The 27,476-nt window shown below is 41.5% G+C and overlaps 1 protein-coding gene across 3 annotated transcripts in view; it reads left to right on the top strand.

Moving 5' to 3' along the window:
• Positions 1-27,476, top strand: part of LOC147332054 (myosin-10) — a 67,395-nt gene that overhangs the window by 38,400 nt on the left and 1,519 nt on the right. For 2 of the 3 annotated variants that reach the window (XM_086288460.1, XM_086288461.1), the window contains exons 5-41: positions 773-875; positions 2,353-2,382; positions 5,808-5,900; positions 7,938-8,001; positions 8,501-8,599; positions 9,864-10,007; positions 10,124-10,219; positions 10,395-10,513; positions 11,594-11,746; positions 11,933-12,106; positions 12,192-12,365; positions 13,670-13,784; positions 16,345-16,538; positions 16,890-17,011; positions 17,770-17,839; positions 18,000-18,160; positions 18,243-18,351; positions 18,465-18,596; positions 18,691-18,897; positions 19,052-19,189; positions 19,284-19,407; positions 19,520-19,691; positions 20,529-20,741; positions 20,816-20,960; positions 21,055-21,261; positions 21,819-21,923; positions 22,590-22,742; positions 22,821-23,069; positions 23,171-23,383; positions 23,492-23,704; positions 23,785-23,946; positions 24,029-24,157; positions 25,822-25,910; positions 26,079-26,202; positions 26,636-26,844; positions 26,935-27,043; positions 27,150-27,322. In XM_086288460.1, the coding sequence (XP_086144586.1) occupies positions 773-875; positions 2,353-2,382; positions 5,808-5,900; positions 7,938-8,001; positions 8,501-8,599; positions 9,864-10,007; positions 10,124-10,219; positions 10,395-10,513; positions 11,594-11,746; positions 11,933-12,106; positions 12,192-12,365; positions 13,670-13,784; positions 16,345-16,538; positions 16,890-17,011; positions 17,770-17,839; positions 18,000-18,160; positions 18,243-18,351; positions 18,465-18,596; positions 18,691-18,897; positions 19,052-19,189; positions 19,284-19,407; positions 19,520-19,691; positions 20,529-20,741; positions 20,816-20,960; positions 21,055-21,261; positions 21,819-21,923; positions 22,590-22,742; positions 22,821-23,069; positions 23,171-23,383; positions 23,492-23,704; positions 23,785-23,946; positions 24,029-24,157; positions 25,822-25,910; positions 26,079-26,202; positions 26,636-26,844; positions 26,935-27,043; positions 27,150-27,322 (5,286 nt within the window). The remainder of the gene's footprint in view (positions 1-772; positions 876-2,352; positions 2,383-5,807; positions 5,901-7,937; positions 8,002-8,500; positions 8,600-9,863; positions 10,008-10,123; positions 10,220-10,394; positions 10,514-11,593; positions 11,747-11,932; positions 12,107-12,191; positions 12,366-13,669; positions 13,785-16,344; positions 16,539-16,889; positions 17,012-17,769; positions 17,840-17,999; positions 18,161-18,242; positions 18,352-18,464; positions 18,597-18,690; positions 18,898-19,051; positions 19,190-19,283; positions 19,408-19,519; positions 19,692-20,528; positions 20,742-20,815; positions 20,961-21,054; positions 21,262-21,818; positions 21,924-22,589; positions 22,743-22,820; positions 23,070-23,170; positions 23,384-23,491; positions 23,705-23,784; positions 23,947-24,028; positions 24,158-25,821; positions 25,911-26,078; positions 26,203-26,635; positions 26,845-26,934; positions 27,044-27,149; positions 27,323-27,476) is intronic. The other variant, XM_086288462.1, reaches the window with a different exon arrangement.

The raw sequence follows: 27,476 nt of genomic DNA, 5'->3' as shown, positions 1-27,476 counted from the left end.
AGAATATACGAGAAAACCAATGAATGATTTCTGGGAGACTTATTCAAAGAGGATTCATGTCTTCATAGTAAAACAATGAAGACATCAAACCACACTTGGATGAGTACCTGTTTGACCTATATTCCTATGTTCGTACACTGCACTCGAGGACTCGCCCGTGCAGTTCTAGTGTTGCAGCTAAAACTGCAGTGCACAGCTAATAGTGAGTTAGACTAAAGCCACTGGTATGTAGATGGATGTAGTGTCACTGGCTTCTTTTCACTGCTGGCCCTGGTTTTCTGAGCTCCAGGACCCGACTGTGGGAGTTGCGGATGGCCGTGCCTGAACACAGCTATCATTAAGGACAGCCCAAAAGTGGGGTCTGGAAACTTTGGAGCCTGGCTCTCCAAACCACAGGGTTCTCTAGCAAAACAGACTGACAAACAAATGGATTGATTTTTACAAAAACAACAAGATAGCCTGATGTTTAGTCACTCTCTCTGTTTTCTTTTTTGTTTCTATTAATTGTGTCCTTGGAGTTCATCCAATCACTCTTAACCACAATAACGATGAGTGAAAGTTATCTTGGTTAAGGTTTTAGGGTTGTTTTTTCTGTATCTTGGTAAACTGTGAACAACTCATACATAATATTTCCTGTTATGTGGCTGTGCTTCACAAGGGAAACCTTGTAATTCAGGTCAGAAACAAAACCTGTTTGTTTCTCCCTTGTCATGTATTGGCTCACATTTTCTCACTCTATTCATGTGTATTTGTCTTTACTCTTTCTTTTCAGAGGTGAATCAGGCGCTGGCAAGACAGAGAACACGAAGAAGGTCATCCAGTACCTGGCCCACGTTGCCTCCTCACACAAAGGACGCAAAGATCACAACATTCCTGTGAGAGCCGTACTGCCTACGTTTCTCCTACACTAAACATGGCCCCATCTCCTCTAAAATTCATATTTCATTGAAAAACTGGCTGGCTTTATCACTGTGTGAATTATTTCTAAGTATTATTGCTGTGTTTTAAAAAATGTCAGAAAGCTTGAGAAGGTTGATTTCTGTCATACAGTGATTTTATCTTACAACCCATTAGTTTAGCTTGGCACAAATCAGGAAACGGCAACAGCCTGACTCTCATTTATTTAATCCATGCAAAAACTAAAGTGTAATTGAGTTATTTATGTGTAACACTTTTCTTGGCTGTTACCACCAACCTGCATGAACCTCTGCTGGTTTCTACTCAGAGGCAAATGATAGTCTAGCATGTAATGCTCCATAAAAAGGTGAAAAGTCATTATATTGTGGTTTCTGCGTGGATTAACACACCTGAGTAGTTCATTTGTGAGGTACAGTCACACTAGAGAAAACAGTGGAGACCGCGGCACCAAAGTAATTGTGTCTGGGTGCAATGAAATTTGTGATCTCACTGCCTTTGAAATGGTTGCTTCAATGTAGGGCACTGGGGGGTGAACATGTACAGTCAGCTGCTGTATAAAAAGTTACTTTGGTGGATCAAGACAGCAATAAAGCAGCAATAAGATGGCAATAAAGCACCCTGCCGTCAGTTTATGTTAACTGGGTGTATTTAGCAATTACAGGAAATCTGTTTGTGATAATACACAGTAATTAACAGTCAGTGGTAAATTGGCAAAAAATTAAGTGGTAGTGTACATAGACAGAAATTCACGCTATTTGCATTCAGAATCTGGGCACAACATCATAGATGTGAATCTCAGAAATTCCTCCACAAATAGTGACATAGTTGCTGCAGGATGGTGCTTTAATTGCAAAATGACAAACATACTCAACAACCTTTCTTTTCTGTTGGAGTACAACCAGTTTGCAACCAGCTGAGTCTAGTCCTCTAAAGCAAAGAAGCAAGTTGCAGTTTCTGCAACTACTGACTCAGATTGATTGTAATGTGTTGGAGACATGTTGCCTCCCACCAGACGACAAATGCAGTCACCTAGCAGTCAACTTTGGTTGCCATATCTTCTTGCATTTAGTTGTCGAATGTGAAAAATGTAATGCAGTTGTCAACACAGATTGCTATCCTGTTTTTACTCTAGTGTGACTAGCCATTTGTTTTAGCTTTAGCCAATGCTAAGCTAACTGTTTTCTTGTTCAAGAAGCTAAGCTAGCTTCAGGAGACATGAAACTAGCTTAGCGCTCAGCTGTAAAGTAAACTTTTTTAATGCTGTTGTGTTCTACCTAATCCTAAAGTGCCTACCTCAGTAAAAGTTAACCTAAAATGTTAGCTCTTGCTCGAGCGTTGGGCTAAGTTTGCACTGGTGTTCTCTTTCTCATGGCTTTTGTCTGACATAAGAGCTTCAGGTTTTAACACTTGTATTTGTTTATCCATAACAAACAGCCCGATTCTCCCAAAGCATTCAAACTACAGGCAAGTGTATCTCCAGCTTTTTCCAAAATCAGTGTGCCGTCCGTTTTGTCTATGTTTGTGTATATTTGCATGCCCTTCTCTCTAAATCTCTGCTACTTCTGTAATGATGATGACGGACTAATCTAAGCTTCTTTCTTTATGAGGTATTTGTTTGTGCTGGCTCGGTGTTTTCACATGATTATTTGAAACCAAGTGAATCTGTCCGCCGGCGTGCAGGCTCACGATATTAAACACTTTGTTTTATCAGTTGGTTTGGGTTTATTAGAACTGAGGAAAACTGAGAGGTCTTATTAGAAACATCTGTCAGTCAAATACCTGCTGTTAAAGCTGTTCATTGAGTGCTACGGGAGCTTAAATGAACCCTTTCTGGCACAGTTTTGTGTTCTTATTCACAAAGAGCGGTGTGAAAATCAGATGACGGCCACCCTAAACATCTCTCCTCAAACTTCGTCTTTCATATTTTGTCAGAGCAAATGTTTTTATTTCAAATATCAATGTGTAAATGTTGCATATATATATTTCTGCATGTTTTCCTTTCGTGATGCATGTTTGTAGTTTAAATAGCATGATCACTGTTGTGATTGAATGTTACAGCCTCACATGGATTTTCAAATATTAAGTCACAGATAAGTTTGAAAAGTACAGAAAACTCCCAAATTCCATCTTCTGTTTGTTGTGGTTTCTCCAAAACTATTTTCTGGCTCTCCTTGTCTCTGGTTGATTTATTTGGTAGCTATTTATCTTTCCCCCTAAACCAATATCTGATGTTTCTTTGTCTTCAGAAAATCTAATAACTGTAGAAAAAGAGGCCCTCGTAGAAGTCCAATAACCCGCTTGTGCAAAGGCAATCTGAGTAAATGCCTGTTTAATATACTTTCAGTCGCAGAGAGTGAGTAGCTGTAACTAAGTGCCTCAGTGCTCCCTTGCCAGTGTACACCATCCACGCTTACCTCCTTAATGCCGCTTTACCGCTGCGTTGCATTAGAGTGACCTCTGAGCGCAGGAATGTAGAGCCAGGGATTGAGGGGGAGCAAAAATATGAAGCAGGACAGGAGACTGTAAGAGGAGTGAAGATGGAGGTGGTGAAGAGGTAAAGCAGACCTGAAGGGAGGAGACTATATGAATTCTCTCTGTAAGAAATATGAATGGAAATGCCATTTGTAGACGAATGTATGTACTGGTTGGAATCGGTTACTCCCAGCTTTTCTCAGTGAACCTCATGCCTGTCAGGATACTTGAATGGAGAACAGTTCCAGACAGCTCATTAGGCAGACATATGTAGCAGACTGCACACGCATACTGAAGCGGCATATGAAGATTCAAGCAGTTCATGATATTTGTATGTTTTTGCACATATTATATTTCCATGTGTCGCCCATATGTCTGCTCAGAGGGTTTAAACTTTAGTATTAACTCTACTCGAGCTCAGTATTTTTGTTCATAAACCTTTTTTCTCCTTTTTGGTATCATATGGAGCGACAAGCTTAAAAGATGGTCCGCTAGAAATGCTTTTTTTCCCACATTTTGACTTATTTGTCTCATTCTGCTCATAATTTTTGCAACACTGAGACTGCTTTTTGTGGAATATAGGATAGAGGATCAGGTTGCTCTTGTTCAGTCACCCAGCTCAGATCTTTTTTGATTTACCTTATTTGTTCTGTTTTACTCTTTGCTTCCTCCATCCGTGCTATAAGATAAAGTACTATTACCTCTTTGTCTTTGAAATATCTTTGTGGGGCATTTTGTTTAAATTAGGTAATGTCGCTAAGATGCAGACAGGAAATGAGGAGAGACATGCGGCAAGTGAACATGGGTCATGAGTCAAGCCGTGCCTGTTAAAGTTATGTGGTATCCGCCTTTAAACAGTAAGCTGCTGGCTCCCTGTTGTCTCTCTTTGCGTCGGTTTCATTTTTCTATTTAAAGTAGACCTACTGTGCTTGTCCTTGTTTTCAGTAGATTGCTCGAGTGGTGAATGGTCATAGTTTCTAACGAGGTCAGCAATTTCATAAGTAATGGCTTTGAGCCAAAGGCTCAGGCGTCTGACTGCTCTTGGTTTTATTCACTTTTTTCAAACACCGGGCTCTGTATGATGTCACGGAGCTGGGATGTCCTGAATTTGGTCATCTCAGGCACACGGCTCTAGCTGTGAGCGCAGAAGCCCCACCCAGTTGGCTTCATTAAAAATTAAATTAAATTATTTGAAATAAGTGGTCAAAAATTAATTTAATTATAAATTCAATTAGTTGAAAATTCTAAATTTTATTAATTAATTGTAAGATATGAGTTTGAGGTTCTTTTTTCCTTCTTTTTTGTGATTTTCTTTTTCAAAACTTTTCATTTTTATGTCAAAAATCAACTTCAGTGCACTTACTATGAGGTTATGGTTTAGGCTGGGCTCTTAGATGCCTTAAAGTCACGATCTGTAACATAGCCTGATTGCTGATTGGCTGGCAAAAATCCATGTCGTTCCAAGACCTCATGGAAAGGGGAGAGAGGCCAGGTTGGATGTCTGCTGAATTTAGTGAATGTGGTTTGCTAGAAATCATGTTTGGTAGACAAAGTAAAATAGAAAAGCTACTCTACTAGAGTCCAAGAATGAAATTATGGCTCTTGAAATAAGCATAATAACTTCAGTTTAAAGATGGCTACAGGTGGACCCATATTTTCTTTATATGCCATTATAGGCCATTACTGACCAGCTTACAACAAGAGCCAGCTTGGCAGCAAATTAGAGTTAAGGCATAACTTAATCTGTTCCCCATGAGTTATCAAAGTCCAGAGGAATATCCTCAGTAGATTTTAACAACTCTCTGATTTGCAGTAGAGGCTATTTTTGGACTGTCATGCCCTGGACATAGGAGGTTATCTCATTTCTCCGGGAGTAAAAGGTTTCATAGGAATGTCTTTTTCCAAAACTGAGAGGAAGCCATCATTATCACAGTGTTGGCAGACTTTTCAGACATACGTTACAGGGTATATTATAACAACGAGAGGAATGCGAAGGCCGGAGGAAGCATCTCATTCATCAACCCAAGATAATCACTCACTTTGGGATATGTGACGAAACACCGTCTCTGTAGTGCCTTTGTGGTTTCACAAGTTCTCTAAAACCGTTTGGTTGTTTTGGCCCCCTAAAATCCTTTCGAGTTCCCCAGAGAAAATTCACATTGTACTGCAATTGACTAAAGTAAAGCCAGCAGAGTCATGGTAAAGAGCTTGTGAGTGGACTTGGTTGTCTAAAGACTGGTTTAGCATATTGACTTTGCTACATTTTCTCTCTCTGCTTTTCGAGAAGATTTGATTTTGCCTTGCCAATTTGTGGATATTTTGGAAGACACAAAAAATAGCGATAACAAGAAAATATTCAGTTGCATAATGCACACGTTTGACAGCTAGTTGGCTTACCTCCCTTTCTTTCTCCACAGGGTGAGTTGGAACGCCAGCTCCTGCAAGCCAACCCCATCCTTGAATCTTTTGGCAATGCCAAGACGGTGAAAAATGACAACTCATCTCGCTTTGTGAGTTCACATTTCTTGTTTAAATGATCATTTTCCAGATTTAAACACATGAGCAAGAACAGATATCCAGAAGGGAAAAACATTGAGTCTCTTATGAGGTTATAAAAACATTGTGTCTTCATGTTAAACAGCTTTAGCATGCAATGTTTGATCCCACTCTAGGTTTGACATATATTTAGTTACAGAATCTATTCAAAATGTTTCATGCAAAAACATCAAACATTTGAATCTTCCTTTTTTCCCTCCCTGAGATAAATTGCTCTTATTTGGAGGTAAAACTAACCATTTCTGGTCTTTCCGACATACTCTCGGTCATGAGTGTTCCTCAAGACGTCATTTAAACATTTCTGCAGGATTGTCAGAACAAGCCACAGTACTCATTCAATCAGTTACAGCACTTTGCAAACATTTTGAGTCATTTATTTTTATTTTGCTTCAACTAAGTGGTCTCAAGCAATAGTTCTCTGGGCTTTCTAACGGTCTTTCAAAGGTTTTCTTTTGACATTGACTTCAGTCCAGTCCTTGTACCTGATCATTTAAGAGGAATGTTTTTGTTTGCTGAGCTACTTAACGCTCACCTGTAAATCATTCAAGCATAAAAGAGTCACCTAACTCCACGTGGAATGAGCCAATGTTGAGTCTGCACAATTTCAAATTATATCTTTAGGCACTTTGATATTAATAGCAGCTTTTGGTTAAAAATGCCATCAGCATGTACAGAGGAGGTGAAGGGAGAAGTACATCAGTGAGTGTGTGTAGCCATCTGTAAAGCACAGTGGAGGCTCTGTTGTGGTTTCACCATCCAGTACCGTCTGGAAAGTGGCACTGGCTTTATTTTTCAGCATGACAATAATCCCAAACACAGTGCCAATGCAGTAAAAGCATACTTGGATAGAAAAAGACAAAATGTAACTGTATTAGTCAACAAGAGCTTTAAATGTCAGTCAAGAAGCCTGCAGAACTGTTCCTGAAACTTCAGGAGTAAATTACGGCAATAGAAATTACAAAGAAGCTGCCTAAGAGAGTTGAGGTTGTGTTGAAGAATAAATGTAGTCATGCCAAAACTGACTCTGCATATTGCTAGAATTTTACACATTCTGGCTTAAGACTTTTGCACAATACTGTACTGCTTCTCAATTTGACAGTATATAAAGGTCCAGTGACTTTACAGACTTGTACTGTGTTGAAAGCAATATGTAAACATTACTAGATCCAGATTGTTCAGAAAATTTACCAAAGAGCACATTCACACATGTTCAGGCTCTGTCAGGTTAAATGGGAGGGGTGCATTTCTGAATGAGGTTTTTGTGAGATTTTGACGGGCATGGTGGGTGGAATATTCTTACCTTTGCAGAGTACTGCAAAGTTTTCTTCATATTCCCCCATCTAGATGAGAGCAGTCCCGGTCTTCTAATCCAACGCACAAAACTGTTTAATACATTTTTGGGGCTTTTTGGTTTGACTAATGCAACTTTGGAAGATTTTATAAAAATAAAAAGGTTGTTTCGTAAGTGGACTGATGTCATGCTTCTAATATTCGCTTATTTCAGATCATGTTGAGATGAGTTACAGTAATCGCAACAATTTTCACTCTAAACATTTGACATTTTTTTGTGACTAAGTAAACCATGTGGTCAAGATTAACCACTATGGAGCCTGGGTCCTCGTGAATCACCCTCTGTCTGGGATGCAGAGCAGTGAATACCAGAAGACAGATGGGCACAAATATTCATGCACGCTTGCTCACAATCACTGTCAGGAAACCGCACACATGCCTGAGATTCTTTCTGACCTGTCAACCTAGTATTTCCTAATATAGACATTTTGTTCTTCACCACATTTCTGTAATCTGCAAGGACCTACAAGGTGGTACTTAAAACGCAGCTGTGCCCAGAGGGAGAAAAAATAAAGAGAGGACAGCTGCAAATACACATATACATAATAACGTATAAACACTCATGCATCACAGGCTTCGTGATTATCTGCGGAGTTCAACAAATGTCTTAATTTCTCTTAACAGTGTTTTGTTTCTTGCAGGGAAAGTTCATCAGAATCAACTTTGACGTCACAGGCTACATTGTTGGGGCCAATATTGAAACCTGTATCCTTATTATTTGCAAGGACTAAAGAAGCAAAGGCATAAATCAATGTTTAAAAATAAAACGACACAGAGCAGGGCTAAAGGAGAGGATGCTCACTGGGATAAGAGAGCAGTGAAGGTTGTATGTATCACCAGAGCTTGGGCTTAGCCACAAGAATGTAATTTCCCAGAATAAACACGAGGACACTGAGCTATAGAGAAGCAACACTGTTATTGTTACTCCTCATTTTTATGTGTTGTTATTCACGGTGAGAAATCAAATACACAAGTCAAATTTTTTAGGTGAAATTTGTGTGTTCTAACACAAAAAAAAGTTAAAGATAGTTTCCCAACTTATTCATAGGCCTCCACTGGAAACAAAGGATTACCAAAAATTGCAAGAGGTAAACCTTTCCAGTCAAACTGCATGTGGCAAAACAGGAGCTTCCTCATTAGTGGGACCACAGAGTCATATTTTAGTTTTGTGATTTCCTTGTAAGGACTTAACTTTTGTTCTCAGATCTTCTGGAGAAGTCAAGAGCGATTAGACAGGCCAAAGATGAGAGGACCTTTCACATTTTCTATCGGCTGCTGGCAGGGGCTGGAGAGCATCTTCGAAGTGAGTGTCTGTGCACTGCTTTCAAAGCACGGGCAGTGAGAGTGAACTGATTTAATTGGCAAGCTGTTAAAATTGTAGACAAACAAGGAGTTTGTCAGAGTTTCATTCTAAGTCTGACTTCATTTAATATATATTTATATGTATACAAATGAACTTGCTATTCAGCTGGATCATTGTGCTGTTCCTGGCTTTTCCCCCTTAGATTAAGAGATGAAATCTTTGTTTTATTCTGATCGCCTTGTTCTTCTGTCTCCTACTGAACAAAGATTACAGCCACAGTCTGACACATAAATTGTGTCAGAACTGGGACCTCGCAGTAAATATTTAAAAAACTAATATAAACAGATTCACCATAAATAATCAAATCACTTAACACAGGATAAGCTGTACCTGCCTTGATACTGCAATAAGAGCATTAGGAAGCTCAAGATATTAGTGAATGTCATAAAAATAAAACATCTGAGACAAATGTTAGAACTTTCAAATTCCAAGTAAAATCTTCTTTAACTCTTTTCCGCTTGAAAGCCAACTATGAGTAACCCTTGAAGCTCTTTTCTGAACTGAGAGCTTCTGTCATATTTTACGCCTGCTTATATAACAGAATGACTGGGTATCAGAAGTTAACGAAGATGCCCACGCAGCTACTCTTGGAAAAACACGGAAACTATTCTAATACCAAAGCTTCAAAACTTGCCATTAAGTGTAGAGTGGAGGTCATCACATGTGTTTATGGGGAAAAGAGATGAAATGTTTGATAGTATCATCCTGCCCTGGATCACCATCCAATAGAATTTCCATGCAGAGTTCTGCAGATGCATTTTAGATGTACACAGTAAAACACCAACAAATGCCTATTGTGCAAAATTAAGCAGATACCCACTGATCATTAATATTCAGAAAGGAGCACTTAGATGTTTTTAATCACCTTAAGTCCAGCCCCAACACGCTCACTGCTCCAGAGCCCTCCAAACTCCAGAAAAAACAATTAAAGTTGCTTTTACCATCATCCTTAATTTAACCTCCTAAGACCTGAACTCTTCCAGAGCATGCATTTTTGATTTCTCTTTGATATTTGGGCATATTGGGGCCCAATTAATGTAAAAACAAAGAATTACCAGATTTTGTTTTTACCTTATTTTTGTTTTTAAGAAAAATGAGAGCCACGTATGAGGATATTCGTTTAAAATTTTGATAGAACAGTGGCGTATAAGGAAAATATGTTCTACGGTATAAAGAACAACTCTTTTTTCCTTTCCTTCTTTAGCGGATCTGCTCCTCGAAGGCTTTAACAACTACCGTTTCCTGTCAAATGGTAACATTCCCATTCCGGGCCAGCAGGACAAGGAGAATTTCCAGGAGACGATGGAGGCCATGCACATCATGAGCTTCTCCCATGACGAGATTGTCTGTGAGTTATAGTTCCATCTGTGCTCCATTCCTTTGGAAATCCAGGTTCCTCAGACACTGCTTTTCCTCAGGCATTGTCTGGCACTCAGTAAGGTTTTTATCTCCTGTTTTTGTCAGGCATGTTGAAGGTGGTCTCTGCAGTGCTGCAGTTTGGAAACATTGTTTTTAAAAAGGAGAGAAACACCGATCAAGCTTCAATGCCTGAGAATACAGGTAAACGACATCCAGTCGAAATAAACAAACATAACTCTTCTCACAGTTTCTGATTTTAAAAAGCTTTTAAATACAGCAGGTTTATGTAAAAATAAAACTTTCACTGTATTCTTTATGATTTGATTTCTGTTGTATATAAATTAGTGGCATGGTTTGTTTTCCCTACTTCTCCCAGCGGCACAGAAGCTCTGCCACCTGCTTGGAATGAATGTTATGGAGTTTACCAGAGCTATCCTCACCCCGAGGATCAAAGTGGGGCGAGACTATGTGCAGAAGGCACAGACCAAAGAACAGGTAAGGTGCCATCTATGGCCAGGTCTTACTAGCCTACCAGGAAGTCCACCTGGAGGATATATTTGTAGTTCTAGCCTTGTAGTGTATGGACTAGATCAGCGGTCCCCAACCCCCGGGTCTCCGACCGGTACCGGTCCGTGAGTTGTTTGGTACCAGGCCGCAAGAGTTGAGGCTCAGGTGTGAAATGTATGGTTTTCAGGGTTTTTATCGGTTTTCAGCGTTATTTTGTTATCATCTTTATCGTTAACTCTGTTTTCCTGGGTCTTTTCACGTGTGTTATGAATAAATCTTCTTTTTTTCAGTACTAGTACTAGTTTTATTTTGTTGTATTTATCCGCGACACCTTAAAGGCCGGTCCGTGAAAATATTATCGGGCACAAACCGGTCCGTGGCGCAAAAAAGGTTGGGGACCGCTGGGCTAGATCACCAGACCAAAGCAAAATGGAGAAGATGCAGACATCCACACAGAGCTTCACGTTTAACCTCTGATGACATTTTTGTCACTTTGTCCCAAGCGGACCGTTGCATCTTCCCAGAAGATTAGTGTAAAACTGTGAGAATAATTAAGCAAATCTTCTCATTATTTAATTGAATGTCAGGAAATCATGACAGATTTTCTTAAAAATGTTTTAAATCTCAAACTTTTCAAGTAGTTTTTATTGCACGAGCAGCATTGTTAAAATCCTCAGAGCTGGAAACCAAAGTCTGGAAACTTTTTAGATTCCCGATTACAAAAAATCCAAATCAGTAATCAGTTTAGTTGAATTTTAAATTGTTTTTATAAGAACTTAATAAACTAAATGTTTTATAATAGCTATGTTTGTATTCCGTTTTTGTCTTTTTGTTTGCAGCTGAAAAGGTTAATTTCCAGAGTGCTTAAGGGTACACTTCGTTTTTGCGAACTCAAACCATATGTTTGAACTGGTCCACCAGCTGGCTAATGGATTGTCCTAATTGTGGCCCACTGTTTGACGTCATGCCCCAACACTCCAAACTAAAACAACAACACGAGTCTGTGTGTGTCTCATGTATAATTCATGTTGCTCTCCGCACTTTTCTGCTCTCTTTGTTTTACCTCAGGCTGACTTTGCTGTTGAAGCCTTGGCTAAGGCGACGTATGAGCGGCTGTTCCGCTGGCTGGTCCATCGCATCAACAAGGCGCTGGATAGGACCAAACGGCAGGGGGCGTCCTTCATTGGCATCCTGGACATTGCTGGCTTTGAGATCTTTGAGGTGCTCGTGGTGCTTTTAATAGTGACAGATGCTTTTCTACAACATACAAAGTGACGTCTGGCAGATGTAGTTTTGTTCCCTTGTAAGAGTATAAAAACAGACAGGACAGATGATCCAGCGAAAGGATAAATCACATGTAAAAAAAATATGCCAAAGATTTCCTTCTGCTATTCACTTTCCTACCAGCTGAACTCATTTGAGCAGCTGTGCATCAACTACACCAACGAGAAGCTGCAGCAGCTCTTCAACCACACCATGTTCATCCTGGAGCAAGAGGAGTACCAGAGGGAGGGCATCGAGTGGAGCTTCATCGACTTCGGCCTTGACCTGCAGCCCTGCATCGACCTCATCGAGAGACCGGTCAGTGTGCTTGTGTGCATGTATGACAGTGTGTATACGTGTCTGCTTTTAAATACACGGTTATTCGCTAAATATATCTCCTCAGAATAACCCCCCTGGCATTCTCGCCCTGCTGGATGAGGAGTGCTGGTTTCCCAAGGCCACTGACAAGACGTTTGTAGACAAAGTGCTGCAGGAGCTGGGCACACATAGCAAGTTTCAGAAGCCACGTCAACTCAAAGACAAAGCTGACTTCTGCATCATCCACTATGCAGGAAGGGTACGTATATCAGGCTTGGAAGACAAAAATCAAAACGAAAGCAATTATCTTTGTTTCCTTTATAGCTTTAAATCTTTCTGGGAGCTCTGTGCATTCCTTGTCCAACGACTTTGCTGCTTTTCTCTGTGGCACAGACTTGTGGTTGCGTAGTTTAACCAGGTCATTGCATTAAAACAATAGCGCTGTTGTTGTGCTGCTGCCGCTGCTGTTGGAACCCCACATCTGGTTCACATTGGTGTGAGATTGAGTGCCTGATGCCTTGCGGTTGCATAACTGAGATGTGAACTTTCACCTTTGTGTGGTATTCTGCCATCTGTACGGAAAAAATGATCCTCCGCGGCATTCCAAAGGGGGCGCTTGACATCTGATATCACAGCTACCCTGATGTGTTGAATACTATTTACCTGCTTCTTTTTCTGAATTGCACATATTTTTACAAGCTCATTGAAGACCACCAGTCAGTTTAACATTAGTCCGTATGAGAAACGGGTGATTCAGATAAATATTTCACATCCAGCTCACAAAACTGGATCCAACACTAAATCTGAACTTGGGCAAACAAATCCTCTGTGACAGAGTGATACCGAAGAGGAAAATAAGTACAAACATAGCAAGTTTGCTGTTCCTGGACTTTGATTAAACCCATATGCGGCTCTTACATTCTTCATGTTAGGTTGCCGGGCGTGTAATTTGCTTGTTATGTTCCACTCTCGTCCAGCACTGTTCGTAGTATGTCACATTTCTGAAAAACACATACAGGTCATTATCCTGTTTCAGACACTTAATCCAACCCAACTGTGCCGCCGCGATTCTTCACTGTGCTGCCAGTCAAATATAATATCCAACTGTGAATCTCATCATATACAGTATTATATCAGTTTGTGGTTTGAAATAGACTCACACAGCACATCTGGTGCTGCCTGTAAGTTAAAACAACTGCTGCGTGGTATCTGGAAACAGCGCCAGACCTAGCTGTCACTTAAGACAGGTGAAGCAACAGAGCAGAGGCAGTTAATCAGAGCCTGAAAACCATTCCTCTGAGAGTGGATTTTTCACACATGTTCTTTTTATTATTTATACAGTTACACTGGGGTATAAGATAAAAGACAGGAAAGAGAATGAATGGCCTAGAGCCAAATTTGCATAAATAAAGCCTGATTTGATGCTGTTTTTCCTGTGTGGGTTTTAGGTGGAGGTCACAGCCCTCATGGTGTTCTCATCTTTGATTTTTGTTTTTTGCACATATAAAAACACATGAAAGCATTTTTTGTGCTTAAACAATGGCGATCTCTGTTTTTGCTTAGGTGGACTATAAAGCTGATGAATGGCTTATGAAGAACATGGATCCTCTGAATGACAATGTAGCCACGCTGTTGCACCAATCAACTGACAAGTTTGTGGCCGAGCTCTGGAAAGATGGTAAGTCATTTAGAAGTTTGTAGTGGCCTGAAAAAGCCCACTGAGTCTTCACCTGTGTGTATTTATATGTATTTTCCTGCTCTCTGCACCATTTCAGACTGACATTACACACCACAAGTTCCAATGTGACATGCTATAACTGAGTGAATGTCATATTTCATGGAGGGAAGTATACTTCCTCTCCTCTCACACTTTCTCTCAGAGCTAGAGGTGTGTTTTATGGTTTTACTAATGAGGGGAAAGGCTTTGCCAGCAGAAACATTAAGGGTAAGTGAGTTAAACCACAGCCCACTCCGTTCAGTCGAATGAGCTGAATGACATTTGGTGCTAAAACTGCCAATTATACCAGTAAACACCTTATTAGTTTTTCAGGTGCTAACTGTGGCCCTTAACATTGTTGTTCTGATTTTGTGGAATTAACAATCTGATTAATGAGAAGCTTAATAACATGGTAATAACACTGATATTTACTCTTCTGTCTTCTTTAATAACAGCTAATCAGTGTTGTGAAAGTGTGTGTGTGTGTGTGTGTGTGTGTGTGTGTGTGTGTGTGTGTGTGTGTGTGTGTGTGTGTGTGTTGCATCCTTGCTGTCTTTCTTTTTCTCTCTTACTGTCCTGTCTTCTGTCTGTGTCTCTGTTGCTGTAGACATTCAGACGTTTCAGAGAGCCTCTTTCTATGACAATGTGTCTGGGCTCCATGAAGCTCCAGGTGAATGATAGTAACACTTAACCTTTGTAAACCACTGGCTGCTTCTCCTGCTCTGCACTGGCGGTCTCATTGGTTTCCTGTCCTGTCATGACTGCACCGTGCATCTGTCCAAAAAGTTCTCCTCCAGCTTTGCATGGCTTTAAAACCTCTCATACGTATTTCTATTGGTGCTGGTGGTTTACTGCCACTCTTAATACATCTATTGTTTGTGAAGTCTTCTTTTACAAATTGTGAAAATCTTAAACACTAAATCGGAGTGTGCCTGATCAGGGGGATGCATTTTAAAGTTGATTCAGGCTCTAGTGTACAAATGAAGGATTTAAAAAAAAAAAAAGCTCACTGAATTAATGGGCTGCATATTCAGAATCAGGGTCAACAATTCAAAAGGAAAAACAACTACATCCTGTCAATCCTTATTACTCATAGGAGGCTGTGATTAACAATCTACTGTTTAACAAAAAGTGTTTAGTTTACTTAGACATTAAGCAAATATGATGAAAACTAACAAGAAATAGCTCTTCAACATGAGGGTGTTATTATTATTTTTTTGAAATAGCACAGAAAGAGAAAACGCCAAACCCAACGACCCCCTTTGAGTAAGCGCTCGGCGACAGTGGGAGGGGTAAACTAACTTTTAACAGGAAGAAACTTCCAGCAGAACCAGGCTCAGGGAGGGGCAGCGATTTGCTGTGACCACTTGGGGGTGACGAAGAAAGTGAGAAAAGGATTAATAATAACTAATGATTAAATGCAGAGAGAGGTAAAAAAGAAACAGCCACAAGTAAGCCAGCATCCTGAGAACAAAGTGATGTTTTATAAAAATTCATGAATTTGTGGCGAAATCTTTTTTTGTTTCATTTTGCTTGTTTACATTTTGAATATGATTTCTAGCACTGATAATTCCTCTGGTGATGTTTATACCACAGTTTGTAAACATGTGAATAAAGATGTTTAAATGGGGTCTGTTTCTGAAGTTTTATGCAACCTTTGGTGATCATGTGCACATAGTGCCTAATCTAAAAGCGGAGTGAAGAACAGAAACTGCTAGTAAGTAACTACAGATGTAAGAAAATGTTTCTTAAAAATCTGCTTTGCAAATGTCTTATGCACAAGGAAGTGTGTGTGGGATTCATCCAGCAGAAATATTGTGTAGCATTTATGAGCACCTTGATCTTTTTGTTTATTATATGGAATTTTCCTTTCTTAGATGACATCAGCGTGCCACCACATATTAAAATTTTGGTTTACTAAACCACCGAGCTACACCCAGAGCAAGAAATGTGATTGCATATTGATTTATTTTGGCCAAATTTACAGAAAAAATTTGCAGAAAATTATAAAAGACATTCATATCCAGATCTTACCCGACAGAAAAAAAGGAATAGCGATCCTAGTTTTTCTTATTCTCTACCACACCCCCATTTTTTAGCTAATTTTCATGTGTGTACGGCGTTTAGAAGATCATCTGAAAAACATTACTCCTGCTTTGTGGACTCAAATCCATTAGATTAAAAGCTTTAAAAGCATTTAAGAGTAAAAGACAATTAAGTAGTGTGCTAACTGAGATGGTCATCGCTCACAGCTGGTCTGGTAACAGTGTTGTCTGTCTTCATGCTGTACTATAAAAATAGAAAAGAGCAAACCCAGCTGAGTTTAACACGTCAGCCATTATTGGCAGCGTCTCATGATAAACATTCACATTAGATTTAAAATACACATCAAAGAAAAATTGCCGGCTTTTCTCTTTTCTTTTCATGTAAATAGCAGATCATATCAATCATATCTGCATCTGTGGTTTCCTCCTTTAATCTAGTTATCTGTAATCCTCTTTAACTAATTTTTCTTTACCAGTTGACCGGATAGTGGGACTGGACCAGGTTGCGGGCATGAATGAGACAGCGTTTGGTGCTGCCTACAAGACCAAGAAGGGCATGTTTCGCACCGTGGGGCAGCTGTACAAGGAGCAACTGTCTAAGCTCATGGCCACACTGAGGAACACCAACCCCAACTTTGTCCGCTGCATCATCCCCAACCATGAAAAAAGGGTGAGTCTTAAAATCTAACCATCAGCAAAATGTCCTGCTTCAGTGTAGATTCTGAGTTCGTCACTACAAACAAATGTGCAAATTCTGTGGGAATTTTAAATGCCTTCACTTATTTATGCTTGCACTGAGATGGGAAACATTTGCACTGATCGTCGTGAGTACAGGCAAGAAGCACTGATGTCTTTGGCTGAGAGGATGACACGTGCAGTGTCATGGAAACAGATCTCATTAAACCCTTTTTTTTTTTTTTTTTTTTTTAAGGGCTATTTATACAGAAGCTTTACATAATGTTTTTCATGGTCTCATGTTTTTTTGTTGATCTCATTATTTTTCCTCTTCCTGCTTTGCCAGGCTGGTAAACTGGACCCCCACCTGGTTCTGGACCAGCTGAGGTGTAATGGTGTGCTTGAGGGGATCCGTATCTGCAGACAGGGCTTCCCCAACCGCATCGTCTTCCAGGAGTTTAGACAAAGGTCATTTTTAATCTATGTCTCAGTTTGTCACCTTAATGTTTTCCTACTAAGGTTTGGAATAAGCTAAATGTATTTATTACTTTGGGGAAAAAACGTGTAAGGCTCTTTTCGGAATTAAACTTGTCATATATGAATCCATCCATCTGTGCATTTTCTTAAACGCTAATCCAGTTCAAGGTTTTGGGGGTGCTGGAGTCTATCCCAGCTGTCACTGGGTCAGAGGTGGGGTACACGCTGAACTGGTTGCCATTCTGTCACAGGGTTAATACAGAGAGACAGACAGCTATAAAAAGTGTGATTTACATGTTAAAATACACACTCACTGGACATTTTATTAGGTACAGCTTGTTAGTAATGAGCGGGAGCACCTTTTGTCTTCAGAACAGCCTTAATTCTTCATCAAGGTGCTGGAAACATCTGTATTGACGTGATAGTATCGCACAGCTGCAGATTTGTCGGCTGCACATCCATGACATGCATCTTCAGTTCCACCACATCCAAAAGATGCTCTACTGGACTGAGATCTGGTGACTGTGGAGGCCTCTGCTCAAATAAGTCACGTTATTCTTGGGCTGATTAAATATTTGTATTAACGAGAAGTTGAACAGATGTAACTAAAAAAAGGGATTCATGTGTGCAGCTTCTACCTGACGGGAAACAAAGGACTCGGTCCTGTCTTTCATTCTGTTTTATATAATATTAGCAAGGACATTTTGTCACTCAGTGATGGTGCTTGTTTCTTTCTGCTTTTTAACAAGGTATGAGATCCTCACTCCTAACGCCATTCCCAAGGGCTTCATGGATGGCAAGCAGGCCTGTGAGAGAATGGTAAGGACCCGTCCAAACTCCGGTGATTTATCTTTACATGGAGGAGTCTAAGAAGTAAAGGTCACCTTGTTATTAAAATGATTATAAATAAATTATGAATAGACAACAGTATTATTTCCGTTTCAACCACATCTTCACCTCATCTCCCTCTAAATGATAGATTCAAGCCCTAGAGCTGGATGGCAACCTTTTCCGAATTGGCCAGAGTAAGATCTTCTTCAGGGCCGGAGTCCTCGCCCACTTAGAGGAAGAGAGGGACCTGAAAATCACGGACATCATCATTTACTTCCAGGCTGTTTGTCGAGGATATCTGGCACGCAAGTAAGTATAAACAGAGTTGTTTCTATATATTTGATCACAAAAATCTCACTGTTGTCTCTCTTTTCTTCTCTGTTTGCTTCAGGGCCTTCGCTAAGAAACAACAGCAGCTCAGTGCGCTAAAGGTTCTCCAGAGAAACTGTGCCGCTTACTTAAAGCTGCGTCACTGGCAGTGGTGGAGACTCTTCACTAAGGTGTGTAACTCTCATTTCTCGGTGCTGATAATTATTAAGAGTTTGTAGTAGTCAGTGTTGTGCAAAAGCAGAGTCCCTCTGGTTTTGCTGCTACTGTTCATTTGTACCCACAGGTGAAGCCCCTGCTGCAGGTGACCAGGCAGGAAGAAGAGTTGCAGGCTAAGGATGAAGAGCTGGTCAAAGTGAAGGAGAAGCAGATGAAGGTGGAGGGAGAACTGGTGGAGATGGAGAGAAAACATCAGCAGGTTGGTTACAACTACAGCAATAACATCAAATGTTCGCTTTAATGTTGAACTCTCTGAGGTGCACAATCGACACAGTAACATTATCGATGTGTAGCTAATGGAAGAGAAGAACATCTTAGCCGAGCAGCTGCAAGCGGAGACAGAGCTGTTCGCAGAGGCCGAGGAGATGAGAGCTCGTCTTGCTTCCAAAAAACAAGAGCTGGAGGAGATCCTCCACGACCTGGAGTCCAGGCTGGAGGAAGAAGAAGAGCGGAGCCAAGAGCTGCAGAACGAGAAGAAAAAGATGCAGTCCCATATCCAGGTATCAGGGCATTAATGCTGGGAGAAATAGATTCTTTGTCTCTCAATTACTTATGTAACAGCTGGGAATGTTAAAAAAACAAGTATATTTTAAAATATAACTGACTTACTCAGTGCAAAATATGTTTGCTCATTATGTTTGTTGCTGTGCGTAGGACCTGGAAGAACAGTTGGATGAGGAGGAGGCTGCCAGGCAGAAGCTGCAGCTGGAGAAAGTGACGACTGAAGCTAAAATGAAGAAATACGAAGAGGACATTTTGCTGCTGGAGGACCAGAACTCCAAGTTCCTCAAGGTGAGAGGAAGATGCCTCTAAAAGGGTGGACGCATTCATGTTTGAGTTGGGAAGTTAGCTGTGCATTAAGGGGTCTGTCTCTTTTCATGTTTAGGAAAAGAAGCTGCTTGAGGACAGAATCAATGAGGTGACCTCGATGCTAGCTGAAGAGGAAGAGAAGGCCAAGAACCTGGGCAAGGTCAAAAACAAGCAGGAAATGATGATGGTCGACCTGGAGGGTAAACAAGTATAAAATAGCATACGGAGAATAGTAAACTATCGCTTCTACAGCACAGTTGTTAAAAGAACTGTCTTATATTAAACTGATGTTTTATTGTGTTTTATAATCAGAGAGGCTGAAAAAAGAGGAGAAGACCCGACAGGAGCTAGAGAAGGCTAAGAGGAAGCTGGATGGGGAGACGTCCGACTTTCAGGACCAGATTTCAGAGCTTCAGTCCCAGATAGAAGAACTTAAAATGCAGCTGAGCAAGAAAGACGACGAGCAGCAGATGATGCAGGCGAGGTAGGAGATGGTAGCCCGACTACGGAGGAGAATGAGTCCTGATCAGTTCAACAGACTGAGCTAAATATGGGCTTCAGAGTCATAGAAATTCTAAAGTGATTAGAGCAGGAGTGAGATAAGTGTTGCATAGCATTACGAAGCAGTCAGCGCACTGGAAACATTCACACTAGCCATTTTATATGGAGCGTTTTATTAGACTTGCAGGCCGGTTGTACAACAGTGATCCTGCCTCTGCTGCCACCCACTGGACCAGTGGTTTCATTACATGCACGGCATTTTTGGAGAAGCAAATCTGAACAAGCACTGGCACTTATTGAGTTCGTGGCTCAAGAGTTGGGAGTTCGCCTTGTAATCGTAAGGTTGCCGGTTCGAGCCCCGGCTTGGACAGTCTCGGTCGTTGTGTCCTTGGGCAAGACACTTCACCCGTTGCCTACTGGTGGTGGTCAGAGGGCCCGGTGGCGCCAGTGTTCGACAGCCTCGCCTCTGTCAGTGCGCCCCAGGGTGGCTGTGGCTACAATGTAGCTTGCCATCACCTGTGTGTGAATGTGTGTGTGAATGGGTGGATGACTGGATGTGTAAAGTGCTTTGGGGTCCTTAGGGACTAGTAAAGCGCTATATAAATACAGGCCATTTACCATTTACTTTTATTCAAGTCTAAACCGTCTTACATTCAACCAATGGTTTTTCTGTTTTATAATTAGACGGGCTGAAGGAAGAAGAGAGGAAATGACTGAAAAAGTTTCTAGTGCTTATTTTTAGTGGAACATTGAGGTTGTCCTATATCTCCAGAGGCATTGTGTTTTTTTTATTATAGCCACTTTTATACGTTGATTTCAGGAGCGAGGAAGAAGTCAGCCATAAGAACAATGCTCTGAAGCAGATTCGGGAGCTGCAGGCGCAGCTGTCTGAGCTGCAGGAGGACCTCGAGTCCGAAAAACAGGCCAGGAACAAGGCTGAGAAACTCAAGAGGGACTTGAGTGAAGAGCTTGAGGCCTTGAAGACTGAACTGGAGGACACCCTCGACACAACTGCAGCCCAGCAGGAGCTTAGGTACTGTATGCTACATTTCTCATCCATATTTTAAAGAGTGGTGCATTTAGGAGAGCTTGTTATGTTCTCTGTAGGACCAAGCGTGAACAGGAGGTTGCAGAGCTGAAGAAAGCCATTGAGGAGGAGACTAAAAACCACGAGGCTCAGATCCAGGAGATGCGACAGAGGCATGCCACAGCCCTAGAAGAGCTGTCCGAACAGCTCGAACAGGCAAAGAGGGTAACTGACCTTTTTCCAATCAGCAGATTCACAAGTTACTATAGGTGCTACTCTGTCATTTATACTACTAATGTTTATTATGGATTATACGTAGTTCAAGGCTAACCTGGAAAAGACCAAACAGAGCCAAGAGACTGCCAACAAGGAGTTGGCCAGCGAGGTCAAGAGCCTGCAGCAGGCAAAGCAAGAGTCCGAACACAAGAGGAAGAAGCTGGAGGCTCAGCTGCAAGAATTCATGGCCAGGGTCACTGAAGGAGAGAGGGCTAAGGGAGAACTGGCTGAGCGCTCACACAAACTGCAGGTGAGGTGGTGTTGGGTGGTGGTGAAACTGGTTTAAGGTACCAGAGCAGAGGAAAAACACATTTTTATTAAATGTGCTAGCTTATCAAAAATATCTGGATTCTTCTAGAAGTAAAATCCTCTTGTTCGTGTACATAAGCTTAAAGTAAATGAACTGGTTCTTCTTTAGTGCTTTCTATCTATCATTCACACTCCGAAGGATACTTTGGCATATAGACTCGAGTAGCCAGGGATCGAACCACCAACCTTTTTTAACCTTTTTCATTGTAGTGTAACTTCATTTTTTTCACTGTTCAGTTGTATTTCTTTGTGTGACTCTTTATCTTTTCTCTTGACGATAAGTCGACGTTGTAAGAATTCTTTTGTAGCTGTTTAGTCTTTACTTTGGACAACAGCTGCTTCATTTAATGAGTTTATAGTACATACTGACTGCTAAAGGACAGATTCTTGAAAAAACTGTAAATATAAGCTCGCAGAGATTTTGTTTCGCCACTTGTCATTTTTGTATTCAAATCTGTTGGACCAAAGCAGATAATCTGGTTTAAAATCTTCACACAGACTGAGCTGGACAATGTGTCTACCATGCTGGAAGATGCAGAGAGGAAGGGGATCAAGTTGGCCAAAGATGTCGCTGGGCTAGAGAGTCAACTGCAAGACACACAGGTAGCGTAAAGTTAACTGTGATATTAAAGGGAACCTCCTATGCTCATTTCCAGCTCAGTATTTCTATTCTTATTCTATTTCTATTCTTATTCAAGTACAAAATGTTTCTTTGTCTTATACTGGGCCTTGGTGCACACCCTTATAACTTTTCCAGTGCCCATTTCCAGTCTCTATTACTGGAGAGTGTATATAAGATAAGATAAGATAAGATAACCTTTATTAGTCCCACACGTGGGAAATTTGTTTTGTCACAGCAGGAAGTGGACAGTGCAAAAGTTATGAGGCAAAAATTAGAATACAATAAGAATAAATACAGTACACAGCTGTACAGAATAGAATAAAATACTATATACAGTAGAATAAAATAAAATAAATATACAATAAGATAAAAATAGAATACAAATACAAATACTATATACAACTGAGTAAAAATACAACGATGACAGAAAGGATTATTGCACTTAGTATTATTGCATATGTATGGATGTGTGTGCTTGATCAGTTAAAGTCTTTATTATGGAGTCTGACAGCAGTGGGGAGGAAAGACCTGCGAAATCTCTCCGTCCCACACCATATACACGCTGTAACGGGTCCTCTTTTAGCCTCAAAATCATTTAAGTGAAACTGTTCTTTTAAAATAACTGTATCCATATTCATTGTTATTAGGAGCTACTCCAGGAGGAGACCCGCCAGAAACTAAACCTCAGCAGTCGAATTCGCCAGCTGGAAGAGGAGAAAAACACTCTGCAGGAGCAGCAGGAGGAGGATGAGGAGGCACGCAAGAATCTGGAGAAACAGATGTTTACCTTACAGGCTCAGGTAGGACATGATTTCTGCTGTAGGAAACAAAGTTTAAGTAATGTGACTGTCCTTTAAAGTTTCTTTTCTGTGGTGCAGCTGTCAGAGAGCAAGAAGAAGCTTGAAGACGATGTTGGAACAATTGAAGGTCTGGAGGAGACGAAGAAGAAGCTGCAGAAGGACCTGGAACTGGCCAACCAGCGTCTGGAGGAGAAGACGATCGCTTTTGAAAAAATGGAGAAGACCAAGACTCGTCTGCAGCAGGAGCTAGATGATCTAACTGTGGACTTGGACCACCAGAGACAGATCGTCTCCAACCTGGAGAAGAAACAGAAGAAGTTTGACCAGGTGAGAACATGTCAGTGGATGCATTTCAGGTCAAGTTTGTTGTACATACAATTTTTTGTTTTAAGCTAAGACTATAGAGAGCAACTCTGTTCTCTTGATAGATGCTGGCTGAGGAGAAGAGCATCTCTGCTCGTTATGCTGAGGAGCGTGACCGTGCTGAAGCTGAGGCCAGAGAGAAGGAGACCAAAGCTTTGTCCATGGCCAGAGCCTTGGACGAGGCACTGGAAGCCAAAGAGGAGCTAGAGAGGATTAACAAGCAGCTCCGCGCTGAAATGGAGGATCTGATGAGCTCGAAGGACGACGTGGGCAAGAATGTGAGCGGCACAGTGTTTTAGAAGGGGACCTTTGAAGTTTGTATCCAAGTGTTTCTTCTTCTTTTTTTCATTCACTCCTCTTTTTCATATCTCACACACACATATCAGGTCCATGAGCTGGAGAAGTCGAAGCGCACGCTGGAGCAGCAGCTGGAGGAGATGAAGACTCAGCTGGAGGAGCTGGAGGACGAGCTGCAGGCCACAGAGGACGCCAAGCTGCGCCTGGAGGTCAACATGCAGGCCATGAAGGCCCAGTATGAGAGAGACCTGCAGGGCCGGGACGACCAGAACGATGAGAAGAAGAGAGCACTGGTCAAGCAGGTGGAAATTAAATCTAATTATGTTGCATTGGTTCATTCCCCATAATTTCCACACTGATGACTTGTGATGTCTCCTTCCAGGTGCGAGAGATGGAGGCGGAGTTGGAGGATGAGAGGAAGCAGAGAGCTTTGGCTGTGGCTGCTAGAAAGAAGCTGGAGATGGACCTGAAGGATATAGAGGGTCACATAGAAGGAGCCAACAAGGCTCGAGACGAAGCCATCAAACAGCTGCGCAAGTTACAGGTGCAGATTTTATTCACGTGTTTGCATCAGCCGAATTTTTTTACTTTATTCTCCAGTCATGCCTTGTTGTTGCTTCCTTCAGGCCCAAATGAAAGACTACCAGAGGGAGCTGGAAGACACTCGAGCTTCCAGAGACGATATTTTTGCCCTATCCAAGGAAAACGAGAAGAAGCTCAAGAGCCTGGAGGCAGAGATTGTACAGCTACACGAGGTCAGGACAGTCTGAAGCTCAGACGTTTTGTGATGTTTGTTGCTATGCAGGGTGTCGGTAATTCACAGTTAACAGCAGTTTATACATTCAAGAGTCCCTCTTAATGTTCGATGAAGTGCTGATCAATGTTCCCTCTAAGCTGCACACGTGCGCAATTGCGCACTGCTGGCACGGTCTCTGCGCACAGAAAATCTTCGTTGCGCACAAAAAAAAGGTAACCTGAATTGAAATTAAAATTAAAATTTTAACAATTCTGTTTTGCAGTGTTAGTCAGTAAGTGACTGGCTGCTCCCGTATGGGATTAGAACGATGCCACCTTATCCCATAGTCCAGCCAATAATGCGATTCACATTCGTATATACGCAGCTAATCAATGTCGCTGACAGGCTATGACAGCGTCCTTATGTGCCGACACCGGTGTTTTAGCTAGCAAAGCGGTGTAGCTGATGTGGCGTGAAACCACGTTAATGACAACGTGTACAACCATTGGAGATGTGAGCAGGACAGACGGAACAACTAACGGAAAAAGTGTGGACTTTATACCAGTTTTTAAATTGTGTTGATTGGCCACGTAAAACCAGAGTTATGATAAAAATATCTGCAATGTTTGGTTTTCTTCCTGAATACTATCGTTGTTTATATTTACTGCGGGAAGAAACGTTCTATAAGAAAAAACGCTCGAAAGCACTCTCTGCCTGTGAGCAAAAACAAAACCAAAAAAACCCCCACTCTTTCCTATTGGTCGAAAAATTCCATGTCGACCAATCAAAAAATGATATGGCAAGTTGTTAAGAAACGGGGGGAAGTTTTAGGAGTGACGGCGGTGTTTTGAGATGTAAGAGATTTGCACCATAGCGCAAATCTTATGTAGTTAGTGTGTAGTGTAGTAAATAGTCTTGTTGTGTGTGTCAGAACAATGAGGCGACTGCTGAGTGTTACAGGTGTTACAGCAGTGATGCATCTCCTGTTGTCAGGCTTGCAGGTATCAGGCTGTTGTTCTCCTTTATGTGGACAGAAATTATTTTTGGAGTGGCACAAATAATTTGTATGGAATCAAATTTGATGCAGAACAGCTGATTGTGCTGTAAATAGTTTGAAATGTTTATTAAAAAAACACCTTGGCTGCATTTAAAAAAAAAAAAATAGCTGCAAAAAACTTTGTTGTTTGCCAAACTGAGGTACTTTTTTGAAGAAGTAACTATATAATTAATTGCCCAACATTGGTCATTATATACTGTATTTTGCAGACAGAGTTACAGGACTCTCTCCCAGACCACAGACTCATAATACAAGTCAGAGCTTTATAAAAAAGAAAAAAGAAGAAAGTTGTGTTTTCAAAATTTGAGTTCAAGTTATTTTTACTTCCAATAGTGTTACCATACTACACAGGTCAATGACTACATTTTTGTTTTACATTTTCATTGTAAGTGGGCTAAAGCAGTTAATTAAAAGTAGTCTAACATACATGTAAATGCTGTAATTTGATTATCTTAATAAACCATGTAACTTGGATGGATTCAATGCTGGCGTGACCACAGTGCACACGTCTGATGTCACTCACAGTGGTCCAAGGGATCGCTCAGGGAGTTTGTGTGTTCGCTCAGACACATGGAAAATTAGAGGGAACATTGGTGCTGATAGATTTTTTTTTTTCTGCCCTGCAGGACTTAGCAGCGTCTGAGAGGGGACGACGCCACGCGGAGCAGGAGCGCGATGAGCTGCAAGATGAAATCTCAAACAGCACCTCTGGGAAGTAAGTTCACCTGCTCTAGGAAATGACATTACGAGAAAAGTGCAAAAGTCAAAACAAATGACTCTCAAAAACCAAACCAATAATTTACAGAAAAACTAAAATGACCCTGACAGTCGTATTTCGGCTGCTCTGTTCATCGAGGACATCTTATTTTTCTCGTTGTGTCAGGACTGCTCTGATGGATGAGAAGAGAAGGCTGGAGGCTCGCATCGCCCAGCTGGAGGAGGAGCTGGAAGAGGAGCAGGGCAACATGGAGCTACTCAATGACCGCTTCAGAAAGACAACCATGCAGGTTTGATTTCATACCGCAATGTCAGTATGAGCGTATTCAGTGTCTTTAATCATCCGAGTCTTCATTGGACTAAAACATTTACTGAGCTCCAAGAAGCTGTAAGAATGTAAGAAAGATGGATGGGCCCTTGTTTCATTTCAGAGGTGTATCAGTTTGTCTTGAGTTGACTGCAGCTTTTTAAGGAAACGTAAAAAGCCAACAAATCCATGTGAAACCAAATATCAACTGATGTCATCTCCAAATGAAAATATCTGGGGGGGGTTTTGTCAACCTCAGTCTGGCAGCACTGATGAGGAGGGCAGGTTTTTACCCATCTCGGCTATCGGAGAGGAACCATAACCTGTGTCGTGCACCATCCCTGTCCACTTGGATTCTCTCTGTTTCTCCGTGACAATTTTTTTTTTTTTACTCCACCTTTCTCGCCCTCCATCAGGTGGACACTCTGACTACAGAGCTGAGCGCAGAGCGCAGCACAGCCCAGAAAAGCGAAAATGCTCGCCAGCAACTGGAGCGTCAAAACAAGGAGCTGCGGGCCAAGCTGGGCGAGCTGGAGGGTTCTGTGAAGAACAGGTTCAAGGCCTCCATCACTGCCCTGGAGGCCAAAATAGCACAGCTGGAGGAACAGCTGGAGCAGGAGGCAAGGTAGGAATTTACTACACCGCTCTTCGTGCTCTAGCTAATGAACAAAACCAGTCAAAAAACTTTAAACGTGGAACATCTTCTCCACTCAAGGGAGCGAGCGGCAGCCAACAAGATCGTCAGAAGGACCGAGAAGAAGCTAAAAGAAGTCTGCATGCAAGTGGAGGATGAGCGTCGCCATGCCGACCAGTTTAAAGAGCAAGTATGTCTACTGCTGCTGTAAATAAGCTGCATTTATCACTCACTGCGCGTGTTCTCAGCTTCAGCTTAACAACAGCTCTATGTCTCGCGTCTCCGTGTGTGTGAAGGTGGAAAAGGCCAACTCCCGTATGAAGCAGCTGAAGCGGCAGCTGGAGGAGGCTGAAGAGGAGGCCACGAGGGCCAACGCTTCACGTAGGAAGCTGCAGAGAGAACTGGATGACGCCACCGAGGCCAGCGAGGGCCTGAGCCGTGAGGTCCACACTCTCAAGAACCGCCTCAGGTGAGGAGGGAGAAAGTGGCTGCAGTCACAGGATCCTCATTTACTTGATCTTTTTTTTTAAAGTGACATTGCTACTTTAACCATTTGTCGCTAACAGCAGCAGACATTTTCCATTTTAATTTGTGTCTTCCTGTTTTTTACCTCCTCTCTGCTC

This window comes from Aulonocara sp. 'chitande type north' Nkhata Bay, linkage group LG4 (assembly GCF_057382095.1).
Source record: "Aulonocara sp. 'chitande type north' Nkhata Bay isolate Kocher_YH1m ecotype deep benthic linkage group LG4, A_spYH_male_GT1.1, whole genome shotgun sequence".
NCBI lineage: Eukaryota > Metazoa > Chordata > Actinopteri > Cichliformes > Cichlidae > Aulonocara > Aulonocara sp. 'chitande type north' Nkhata Bay.
The sequence above is the reverse complement of the archived record's forward strand: the minus strand, read 5'-3'. Positions and strand labels throughout refer to the sequence as shown.